At 32.7% G+C, this 12,522-nt stretch overlaps 1 protein-coding gene and 1 pseudogene across 2 annotated transcripts; both read right to left on the bottom strand.

Annotated features, from left to right (window-relative positions):
• Positions 1-1,666: 1,666 nt before the first annotated feature.
• Positions 1,667-2,827, bottom strand: LOC115949602 (annotated as a pseudogene).
• Positions 2,828-4,922: 2,095 nt separating this feature from the next.
• Positions 4,923-9,264, bottom strand: LOC115949601 (E3 ubiquitin-protein ligase RHF1A). 2 transcript variants are annotated; one of them, XM_031066882.1, is made up of 8 exons: positions 8,889-9,264; positions 7,499-7,545; positions 7,333-7,395; positions 7,131-7,242; positions 6,700-6,971; positions 6,239-6,346; positions 5,793-6,150; positions 4,923-5,222 (listed from the first exon to the last, which is right to left on the bottom strand). In XM_031066882.1, exons 1-8 carry the CDS (start codon positions 9,027-9,029, stop codon positions 5,217-5,219), a joined length of 1,107 nt encoding a protein of 368 aa, XP_030922742.1. In that variant the 5' UTR covers positions 9,030-9,264; the 3' UTR covers positions 4,923-5,216. The 2 variants fall into 2 exon arrangements, with proteins under 2 accessions (XP_030922742.1, XP_030922741.1); XM_031066881.1 differs by having other exon boundaries at positions 6,700-7,019; positions 8,889-9,263.
• Between the last annotated feature and the right edge of the window lie 3,258 nt (positions 9,265-12,522).

The following is a 12,522-nucleotide window of genomic DNA, read 5'->3' as shown; positions in this document are numbered from 1 at the left end:
AGTGACTTTCCTTTAACTTGCCATGTTTCATCTGTGCATAAAGCAAAGAATTTCATACCTGAATAAAAAGGCAAAAATGGGTCCCAAATCGCAAATATATACAAGGTTTAACTGCATCTTTCCCTTGACTATGATGCAGTTTTAATGTCCCTCATTATCTATTGGTAATAAGCATCTTATCCCTATTATTATTGGAAATTTTTCAACTTTCTAACAAATATGTTTAATAAAAATTTGAATTATATATTATATTTGCTGAAAATAACTTTATCCCACGTCCACAAGCAACGCCAAACAAAAAAAAAAATATATATATATATATATATATATAATCAATATTAAGGACTATAAACAACTAAAAGCATTCAACAATTTTATGTTTAAATGACAGGACACAAATAACATGTATAATCTAATGTTTTAAACTACAACACTTTAATAGATTTTTTTTAAAAAAATCAAAAAAAGAGTAATGTTATGACCACAACATTTTCACAAAAATTTTAGATGGTAGATTGTTATTGGTTCTAATATGAGCCCACCACTAACATCACTTTTATACCCACCCATCATTTTTGTGTCTGATCTAGGTGCACTAGAACACTGTAGACAAGTTAGTCTCATATGTGCAATATATATATATATATATATATATATATAAACGCACGTGCGCACACACACATCAATGAGCTTGTAATAGGAACCTACAATTTGATATTTTGGGATCAACAAAGTGTACTTTCTCACTCAACTCAACTCAATATCTCTAAACAAGCATCTTGCAAGTGCATACTACTTTGACAGTGGAGTCACCTTTGGAGACGGCTATGTCAAGGTGCATTTCAAATGATAATCATGCTTACTGCTGCCTATGTGTTAGTAGAATAATGGTTAAATGAGTAAATATATCATTTCTTTACACTTTAAACTTTGGGATACATAGTAATTTATTAGGGTATTAGAACAAGTGATGTTTACTTAAAACTCAGTCTCCATTCTAGAATACCATATTAGTTACATGATTAAATTGATTATTTCCTAACAGAATTCTGCATATGGTAAATGTCTTGCTTGGTGGTATTTAGAATGAACAAGGTTACATGTGAAAAATAGTATGGTATAGAAGAAAACTTTAAAAGGTTGTCTTGTTCTATGGCAGGTTCTTGCAGCAACTCAAACTCCAGGAGAGGCAGGTAAAAAGTGGTTTCAGGGCACTGCAGATGCGACAGTTCCATTGGCCTTTTGAGGTAATTGATATTCACACTTAATTAGGGTGACAAAAGTTTAGAATTGCTCTTCCATGTAACATATTAATTTTAAGCTATTTGGACAACTTTATTATTGCAAAATTGGAATTATACTGGGTTATATACAGGGACCAATCGATTTTGAAGAACGACTCATTTGACATATTAGATAGCCCTCCTTATTTTGGTTTGATTAACTTTCCCTTATTAGCTAGAGTCAATATTCTGTACGTAAATATCCTACCTGGGGATTAACTGATAACCTTTCTTCATAATAGGTATCGATGGTCTCAACCTTCTATTTGAATTTGGTTTATAGCAATATAATTTCTTATTCATCAAAAAGAATGATGTCAAAGGCAACACTGAAACAATTGGAAGACACAAAAATGCCAAAAATAATTATGTAGAAGGTTTTAGTCATCTACTATTAAGCAGATGATCTTGTAGTTGAAAACTTAATCTGCATAGAATGCGAGTAAGGCTTTCCTTTCTTCACAATCTGTGAAGGGAAATTGGGGTGATTCACTGCATCAGGGAAACCTTGAGTCTCCAAACATAGTCCTGCATGGGCTTTATAGATGTGTCCACCTTTTCCCTTAAAATTCTTTTTCCAGTTACTTGTAGAGAACTGCAGGCCTGGAGCATTTGTTGTCAGCTCCAATACCCTTCCTGACTTCTTATGGTGCACCACTGCAGCGCGCTTCACTTTATTGCCCTTGCCACCATTAAGCACATAGTTAATATCATAACCATTAGGCAGGTCCTTGATCCTGCTTCCAACGGTGTGGGGCTTGAGGAAATCATATGGTGTTCTAGTTACTGGTACAATTTTGCCAGTGGGAATAAGCTCGCGATTTACAGGCGTGATGTGAGAGCCAAATATCTGGACTTTATGAGACAGGATATCGCCGCTGTTGTGGCCACCTAGGTTCCAGTAAGTGTGTTGTGCTAGATTCACTGGAGTAGGCTTGTTTAGAGCCCTGGCTTTCATTGTTACTGTCATTGTGTCATGTCCAATGAGTACGTAGGTCACACTGACAATAAGATCACCTGGAAATCCTTGTTCGCCATCAAAACTTCGATAGGAGAAATGAATGTAGGGAACAGCTCCTCCTTTTTTATACCCGCTCACTCTCCAAGCAACGCGACTGAATCCTCTAGAGCCACCATGAATTGTGTTGTGCCCTTCATTAGCAACTAGTTTATACAGGTTCCCATTTAAAGTAAACCGAGCATCTTTGATTCTGTTAGCAACCCGTCCAACAATTGCACCAAAAGGCGAGGAACTATTGATGTAATCCTTTACTGAATCATATCCAAGAACAACATCAGACAGTTGCCCATTTTTGTCAGGAACAATAAGGGAGACAAGGGATGCACCCCAATTAGTGAACTTTGCAGAGAAATTTCCATTCTTGAGCTCATATATCCCAATCTTTTCATGCGCTACATGACAATCAACAAATTCAAAGGCAATTAAGATAATGAAACAAAATAGAATAGATATCTTGGCCATCTTTTAATCAAGATAGACCAAAAATATATTCTTTTTTCTTTTCTTTTTTTGTTATAAGGGACCAAAGATCTGTTCGGATGAATGTCCAAGAGGAAAATGGTTCATATAAATAGACCAACAGATTAGTAAGAGAAGATTGAAACTGACATTGAATTAAATAGATTTTAGAGGTTATAAAGATAAAAAAGTGACAAACGTTTTGGTTAATTAAATAACTTTTTAAGTTTCTTTACATTTGTATTATGGTGGAAATTTATGTTGCATTAATATGACCTGCGTTTGCTATTGGTAGAAGCCATAACTCTAAATATAAGGCTGCAATTAAGCCTCCTATAGAAACAGGATGGAAACTTTTGTGTCTACACTGCATTTTGAATTAAAATATTCATTCCCCAACTTCACTGACCATCCATGAAAAAAAAAACATTGATGCTAGACCGTCGAAAACATGAAAGGATGAAAGGTATGATGATATTTAATATGAATTCTTTGCAAAGGATGCAAGAAGTAAGGAGATTGAGCATGTGTTGATTCTCTTAGGGGATCACTTATATCAGATGGGACTATATGGACTTTGTTCAAATAAGGCACTGAATGATGTTCACTCGAAAAGTGTCTTTTTCTCTTATTCTTTTTTCAATCTTTCAGTTGATATGTTCTTATACGTTTTGATCCATCTCTTCATTATCAGAATCATTGGCAGAGTGGTGCAAATATCACCATCTCTTCTCTGCCAATGGATAACAGGTATATTATTGTTTATCAAAGTTTCCCTAGTTGGGTGACTAAGACATTTATAGTTGACCACATATAACCCCATAAAACTGGTTGGTCCTTTCTGGATAATGACACTCAGCTAGTGTAGATGCATAGGCAGAGGGTATTGAGCCGTTCAGGTTTTGCCTATTTTCTCACCTTAACTTTGAATGCTTGTTCTCTTTCTTTCATTGAAGACTCTAAATACTAAAATACTAGTTATTGTATAACCAACCAATTTCTTAAAATGAAAGGATTTGAACAAAAAACCTTTTCTTCAACCATGAAAATGGGCTTTCTAGATTTCACATCTAATTAAATTGTGGGAATATAATAATTTCTTTCATGAATTATTAGAACCCAACAGGTCGGACTCACACTTTACCAGATCTTTAGTTTCTAGTCTGAAGCCAATAATGGAAAGAAACCCTATATTACAATACTGCAAGAGAGGAATTTTCTATTGAATGGCACATGGTTTTGCATTGACATGCAGCAAAAAAGGAAGAAAGAAATGTTGCTGCCAATCATCCCAGAACTTAGCATTATATTGTTTATCTCCTAGTTCATAATAATTAATAACAATGCCTTGCCTTTAATTATGACAAAGTTTAATAAAACTCATAAGTCATAATGTCTCTCATATTTAACGATTTTATTGCAATACTCCTCTTATTATTTGTCTCTATTTACAATAACTATCATCATAATCCATTTGAACTATACGTTAACGTCATCATCATATTAGAAATTGTTCACTTCTACGTCATAGTTTTACACCAAAACTATACTATAACTATCATCATAATCCATTTGAATTATACTTTTACGTCATCATCATATTGGAAATTGTTCACTTCAAGTCAGTCTTCCACCAAATAACCATACTTTCAAGGCATCATCATAATCTATTTTCTTTTATTACTTTTAAAATTTTACTTTCATAATAATAATAATAATAATAATATCAAATGATAGCAAAATACAATTTATAAAAGAAAGGTATAATAATAGTGCTATAAATCATTTCTACTTTGTTCTCCAAGACAATTCTACTTAACATTCCTTTCATTTCTTTCAAAACAAGATAGCTCAATTTTATTCTCTTTTTTCTTTTTGGGGGCTAAATTAGCTCTATTCTATTCTATTTCACTTCATTCCTTTCCTATCCATTAGATTCCAATTCTTATACTGATTCCATTCAAATTTATTCCTTTATAATTTTCCAATTCCGTTCCTTGTAGGTTGCAAATGTGTGACAGTTTATGAATCACATGCACTTATGAGACCCATATGCAGTGAGACACCCATTGCCCAGCTTTTTTAACAACTGACCCCTAAATTTTACCCAACATGTAATATTGGATGCAGCTAACACAGCAAAGCAAAAAACACTCGAGGAAGAAAAAAAATAGGTTGCAAACAGTAGCAACAAATGGGAACATGGGTTACACCAGAATTCTCTGTAGTCCATTTAAACTTATGCATGAAGAAAGGATAACACTGTCATCCATGACAATATCTGATCCAATCAAATTACAGTTTCCACTTTGCAAGTATAGGCAGGTAATGCAGGACGCAAACCAACCAGCGGATTGGCTTCATCACACCACGTCACTTGCATCATATGCCTCCTTTGAGATGTTAATACACAAATTTAGTAAAAGCGCCAGTACCACACCCTGCAGCATTTATCAACTCTGCAAAGGAGGGATGAGAAGATTTTGATTAGCCATGCTTCAAAAATAGTATCTATCTAAACAGTTTTATTCAACTTTCACACAAGTGGAACACTTGGATGCACTAAACAGAATTTACTCATTGCACCTTCAAAATTTGTCCATTGCATTTGTTTTATTAGATTACTTCATGTTGTTCATTCTTTTTATTTTTAAGGTAAATTACACCAACCTCAAAGGTATAAACTTGTTTAAACAAACATCAGAAAAGAGGGGGAGGATCATTATTTTCGTAGTTGGGATAGGATTCCTTTTTCGAAACCTTAAGTAGGTTGGTGTAGTTTGCCTTTCTTCTTTTTTTTTTTGCAATTGGACCAAACTCCACCGCCTTCCACCTAAGCTAAGTCCCTAGGGGAACTCAGCTTGTTGTTTATAAAGTGTAAGGCAGCTTACTTGTCTTTGGTTCATACTTTTGATAGAGTTTTAGACTTTGATAACAGCCAACATATCTAAAAAATGCAGTGCACAAGCTAAATTTTCTGGTGCTACATTAAAAGGTATCATGATTTGTTAAAGGTGAAATAAAATAACCTGTGCATGAGAAACTTCTGGTTGTCTCAAAATGGCACCAGGGATATAGGCTGCATCTAGACTTAAATCATGCACAATTTGCCCACTATTTTTGTCAAGAGACTGAGCATCAACATTTTCCTCCACACCCTTCCCCTTGAAGGAGAAATTTGAACTCCCACCAGTACTATCAGAAACAGGAACAGTGGATCCAGTTCTCTTTGAAGTAAGATCTAGGCGTTCAATCATTCGTGCTACACCAGCAATTCCTGCAGTCATCTCACGCTGAACTCCTTTGCTTAGCTCCTTTACTGAGTTATTACGAGAAAGTAGCTTCTCCTTAAGGCCCCGGGTACCTTTTGAAATCGACTCCTTATATCTATTGCAAGTCATCCACACACTTCAATGTAAAGAGACAAAACAAGGAAACAACAGTTACAAAGGGAACCATTAGGCAACATATCTACCTGGCTGAAGCAGCAGACCACTTAGATTTAAATGTCTCTGGAAGGGAGAACATCTCTGATGGGCTTGGTCTTTTGGGACTATCAGGTGGAGGCTGGCTATAAACAACACTGGATTATGAAATAAACAACCATAAGATACAGAGAATTACAAATAAAATAAATACTCTACAGATGGAGAAGATGCAAGATATTTTTATGTAGTACAGTAAAAGAAAAATCTAGAATGGATACAGTAGAGAAAATATTACAGATCTGACAAATATGAAGGGAAATTGAAAATGCAGTCTAGGTGATGACAAATAATGTTAGTGTTCAATAGCTGCCTGAGATATTCAATTCATGTTCTAATTTGTAACTGTAAATTTGATAATAAGAGAAATTTAAGATAGACAAAAAACCATAACATGCCACAAGAAGTATGGTTAATAAATACAAAAGCATGGAATAATCATTTATAGTACCTGGGTCTAGAAGGAATATCTCTATTGACAGCAGTAGTGGATCCCAGATTAACAACCACAGATGACTGAGGTTGAACATTGACACCAGAAGTTGGTGATCCCTCTGGTGACCCATAACTTAAATTTTGAAAATCTTCTGGTGAAGTTACATTTGTTTGCTGTGAAGAACTTGAAGAAGTAAAAATGAGAAGTTCGGAAGGTCCAAGGCCAGAAGCTCTCTGTCTTTCCCTTCTACGAAGATAACGAGCTCTGCTAGCAGCAGCAGCCAGATGCTGCATGATACGGTCATCAAAATCAGAGTCGTCTGAGTATGAAGAATCCTGGAAGATTCAGTTTCACTTCTTATCAACAAGAGGCCCTTTCTCACTAAGCAAGCATTAAGCATAAAGAGTTTGTGACAATAGAGTTTCAGATTAAATCAAATCACTCACATGCTCAACATTGAAGTCCTCACAGAAATGATGAAGAGGTGTGGGAGCAACAGAAGAAATGCTCCTCGACCTTGAGCACCTTTCAATGTCCACTGCAGCTAGAAGCGCTTGGCTACAGTAACAAGACTAATCAATGAGAATCAAAGAGACAGATAAGGGGAGGTGGAAAGGGAGGTGGAATCTTTTCACAAAAATTTTATACCTGGCAGGGTCCTTTAAGACAAGCAGCTGACAACATATTGGGCACTCTTTGCTTCTTTGAGACCTAAGAGAATAAACGAGTTCAATTAAAAATAATTTGTGGACTTCGTATGTGTGTGCATGTGTGTGTTGCCTTAGACAATAAATAGATTGTATGATTGAATTACCATTCAAGAATACAATGAAGATGATATTCATGTTTGCAACTGGTAATCTGAAACGGGAAACAAGGTCCAAGGAGTTAAACTTCCAGTTAACAGTAGAAGCCAATCATAACTTTCTCTAAGCAAAAATTTTTTAGCAAAATCATGTAGTTTTCCTTCATTTAATGCGTAAAGTTACATATTTTGCATCAACATTCTTTTGATAGATTTGCATCAACGTTCTACAGATGCAACTATTTACATTTTTAAAAAAGCACATGGTTAACAGCATGGAGTGATTTAATATCACAACTGAACACATGATTAACCGAAGCAAAGAGGAGAACACTTTATTAATTATCACTATTCAATATCCCAAATCCTCTTCTTCCACCTTTTGTTATTTCTGATCTGTATTTACCTACTGCCTTGAGGAAAGTAAAAAGATATTGAACTTCTCGCCCTATTTACTCTGTGTTCTCTCCACTGAAATTTTTTTTTTTGATAGATCTCTCCACTGAAATATTTGTCTTGGAAACATAATTTTTTTCCTTTATACACACATTCCCATATGTTGATTTCAACGAACATTAACCCCACAAAGAGTAAACGCATTTCAAATGATTTCAGTTTTTTTATCCAGACTTCACAATGATATGCCAATTCGTATTAAACAAATAAAACATCAAACCTATTCCATGGGTGTAAATAGAAGCTTAGCACCCAAATTACTTAACAAGTAAAAACAGATCATACATAATCTTCGATCATCACCTCCAAATTACAACAAATCATTACCAAATTCAGAAAGCAAAAATGGACTACCAGAAATGAGAGCAGTGATTTGAATACCAATTATCATTCAATCCCAAACCAAACAGTGATCATCGTAACCAGAAATACCAAGTAGCATCAAAACCTCAAACCCACCAAACAAACAATAGTCGTATCATAATTCATGCACCACTTATCATACAATACCAAACCAAACAGTGATCATCATAACCAAAATTACCAAGTAGCATTCAAAACCTCAAACCCACCCAAACAAACAAACAAACATTCCCAACATTCAATAGCAATGTGACCAAGTCTCTAGATTCATGTACTTCCCCTCTTTCCTGTTTCATTGTATATACAAACCTATACATAACAATCACTAGCTTAACATTCTGAATTTGAAACCACTTTCCTCTCATCTATACCACTAAACAAACAAACAAAAAAACATAAAACTCTGATTTTAAATACTTCAAAAGCCAAACAGAACCCATGATCTCCAACTCTCGCCCTTCAAACCCAACCAAAAACAAAAACAAAACAAAACCCAGATACCGAAAACACAAACAGAGTCTAAAAAACGAAAAAAAGACAGTAACTTTAACAAAGAGAAAAGGCAATGTGAGGACCGTACAGTTGCAGGGTCCGCAGTGTTGAAGGGTTCAAGGCAAATACTGCAAGCATCTTCAAAGACGTCATCGTTTAGTCCAGAGGAAGATGCAGTTGAAACCAATGGATTCCCTGAAGAAGACGAAGAAAAACTGAGATTTGACATTCTGGGTCTTTGAGTTTAGACTTGAAGCAAGAACCAGAGAACGGGTATATGAGAAAGTTAAGAACTTTATGCAGAGAAAGAAAGATAGAAGAAGAAGAAAGGAACCCCAGAAGAGTGAGTTTCTCAGAGAGAGAGAGAGACAGAGAGACAGAGTGTGTAAATGGTCAAAGAAAAGAATTATGGAGAGAAGAGGAAAGCGCAGAAAACGCAGGAATGAAAAGTCCTATTCAAACGGAGGAGTTTGGATATTTGATTGGTAACCTCTCTCTAATTTTTTTTTTTTTTTCTTTAACTATTTTTTGTTTTTGTTTTTATTATTAATTAATTAATGGATTGTTTTTAGATTTTTCTTGATTGCTACTAAGATTTTAATGTATTTTCACTATTAATGGCCGTGTGCATTAAGTATTATTCTGTTTGTTTGTCTATAAATGGAGGGACCCATGATGAAGATCATAAATAATTATTAAAGGAAATTGAATAAAAACACTTTTACTTCATTTGGGTGAATATAGGTGATTTTTTTTTTTTTTTCCTTTTTTTCCTCTACTTCTCTTAAAAGGCTAGTAATGATTTAGGTCATGATTTGGTTGTTTTTTTTCTTACTCAAAAAATGTAAGATTCTTGTGAGTATAAACTACTACCTATTTCACTATTTGATGATTAAAATAAAATTATTGTCTATTTGAACTTTTTTAGAAGTTAAGTCTTGATAAAAATTCTAAACAAAATTAATTATTAAAATTATGAAAATGTTGAAGCAAACAAGGTGGCAATTATGATAGGTGAGACCTTAGTGATTTTTTACCACCATGTACAATATATTAAAGTGGAAGCTCTTCCATCAAAGGAAAAAAAAAATAAAAAAATAAAAACTCAATCAAAAGAATCAAATTAGTTTCTGATTGAACCTAATTTTGTGATTTCAAATGTCCTTCTAATTGCCCTATAATTGTCAAGTGTTTCTATATTTATAATTCATGCCAAATGTCATTCCAATTTATATTCTAATTTTATATATCTAAGTTTAGAAAATATAAAAAATACTCAATTCAAATTTGTTATGCTTATCTATAACAATATAAATATGTAAACTATGTCATTTGTTAGGTATAAAAATATGGGTTTTAGACTTTTAGTTAGCTCACTATAAATATGCAAAGATTATAAGCTACTTCCAATTAAATGCAAGATGAAGGAGGTTTAAATTCATTACTTCTCTTTTCTCAAAAAAAAATATATATATATATATATTCATAACTTTTAATTGAGACTTTTTTTAAATGTATTTTAACTGAGACTTTAAAATTGCATAAATTGTAAAATTGAGATATCCAATTTTTTTTTTCTTTATAAATATATGAGATTTTCAATCTCTTGTAATAGCAATTAACCAAATAAACATATTTTCATTAACACCTAATAACATCAAATTTTCACTTTGTTTTTCATATAATTCAATAATTATAATAACAGGAGAATGGAGATATGAATCATGGGTTTTCACATAAGGGAGAGTAGACAATGTAATTGAACCATACTCTTGATCTCAAATTAAATTCCTACCGATTGAACACAAAGATTAATAATTGAATACGATACCATCTCTATTATTATGAAAATGAATATTCTTAATTTTTTTTTCACATCCTTTTTAGAGCTTTAGAAATACTATAGACTTTTCAAAAAAAAAAAAAAAAACCCCACAAATTTTGCAACAAAAGTATTACAACTTTCATGAAGATGAATAGGTATACTAAACTTGTTTTACTCAATTGATTTTTGTAACCTTAATCAAGTTTCTTTTGATTCTTATTAAAGTTAGCTAGAAAAGGTGGGGTTGTTCCTCACTCTAGCATGATTAAAGTTCAAGAATTAGCATCAACAAGGAGAGGCATCGAGAAATAATGGTGAAAAGTAAAAAGGACATGACCAAAAATTCAGAGATTAAAAAAAAAAGTACAATTAATTTCAACTACTCATTGAATCGACCGTCCAACTCTTACCGCACGCAAGTTTAGACTAACGTATCTGCATGACGTTTTCCTTCCCTTGACCTTTTCCATATCCACCGTTCTTCTATAAAAGCGTGGATGCATTTTCTTCCATTCCTTTTTTTTTTTTTTTTTTTTTTAACGGACATGATTTATGTGAGGATAAATATGTAATTTTGATAAATTTATAGATGTGGATAGGACGTCATGTCGTGTAGATTTTTTTTTTTTTAATTCTTCTAATTTGATAATACTAAACTTCTATATTGAAAAAATGGGGAGATACAAATTAAACTGTTAACTACAAAATTCTTGACAAATCATTTTGAATTCAATTGTTAAATAAATGATGGTAATTGATTTTAGGTCAAATTTGGATGCACAATTTCATAGGTTTTTTTTTTCAATTAAATTTAATTGCATTGTTACATTTACCGATACAATATAAATCATATCATTATATCATATGGTTCTAAAAAAAAATATCATCTATATATATATAAATAAATAAAACCGAAACCTCTAAAACTCTCACAATTTTCCAAGTCAGTACAATATTTAATAAAATTATCATTTTATTTAAATAAATTATTTTTGTTTTAATCCAAACTTAATAAGGAGTGAAACTCTATCTCTCTAACAAATCCAACTTAAACTCAAACTTATCATTATCATTTTTTTTAAACAAAATTATTTTTGTTATTTAGTTCAAACTTAACAATGAGTGAAACTCTATCTTTTTAACAAATCCAACTTACATTCAAACTTATCATTATCATTATTAGTCTATAATAAAGTTTGCTTAACAACTATTGTTGCTCAACAAATTCAAGCGATATTGGATTTGGACTATGACAAGACATCAAAGAAAGAATATTTTATACTATATAATAAAAGTTAGACTTCGAAGTCATGGCTACGCTAAATGGCTAGTAAATTAATTTTATATTATATGTTAGGATATATTTCCTTAAATTAAGGAATAATATTTAACAATTGTTTAATTTAGGTAAAATTTTATCATTTAAAAATTTTATTCAAATTAAAAGTCTATTATAAAAAATTGATTTAGGTAAAAAATTAACATTAGTTCACCGTTTTGACAATAAATTTTGAACGAAAAGGAATTCGCTAACGCATTTTTAAACTTATATTATATGATGAACATTAATTTTTATATAAAGAGCATTGGGAGTTTTATCATTTTAAGTGTTATGTGATATGAGAGGCTTACCAAATGTTACCTATTGCACACTAACCCGTGAGAGTTCAAGGAATTGGGGAAGACATGTCAAGCAACATGCTCCCCTTTATCAACTTTGAACCACTAGAGTTTTACCGAACATACTTCTTGATTTTCCAAACCACGACTCCCAAAATTCTCTCGATGAGACTCGTGAGCTTGGATCATGAGCCAAAAAATAAGATGATGTGTTATGAGCTTAAACTATGGGCTTTGACACCTTTTTAAGCAAATATGGGCTCTTTTGGGCTTTAGA

Source organism: Quercus lobata, chromosome 6 (genome assembly GCF_001633185.2).
Source record: "Quercus lobata isolate SW786 chromosome 6, ValleyOak3.0 Primary Assembly, whole genome shotgun sequence".
NCBI lineage: Eukaryota > Viridiplantae > Streptophyta > Magnoliopsida > Fagales > Fagaceae > Quercus > Quercus lobata.
This window is presented reverse-complemented; position numbering and strand designations above follow the sequence as displayed.

Excerpts from the sequence above, each read along its gene's own strand:
- LOC115949601 (XM_031066881.1), bottom strand. The coding sequence starts at position 9,029 with ATGTCAAATCTCAGTTTTTCTTCGTCTTCTTCAGGGAATCCATTGGTT. Across the intron at positions 7,396-7,498 it reads CTTCATTGTATTCTTGAATG|GTCTCAAAGAAGCAAAGAGT; the intron begins GTAATTCAATCA and ends TTATTCTCTTAG. Across the intron at positions 6,151-6,238 it reads TGGTCTGCTGCTTCAGCCAG|ATATAAGGAGTCGATTTCAA; the intron begins GTAGATATGTTG and ends GACTTGCAATAG.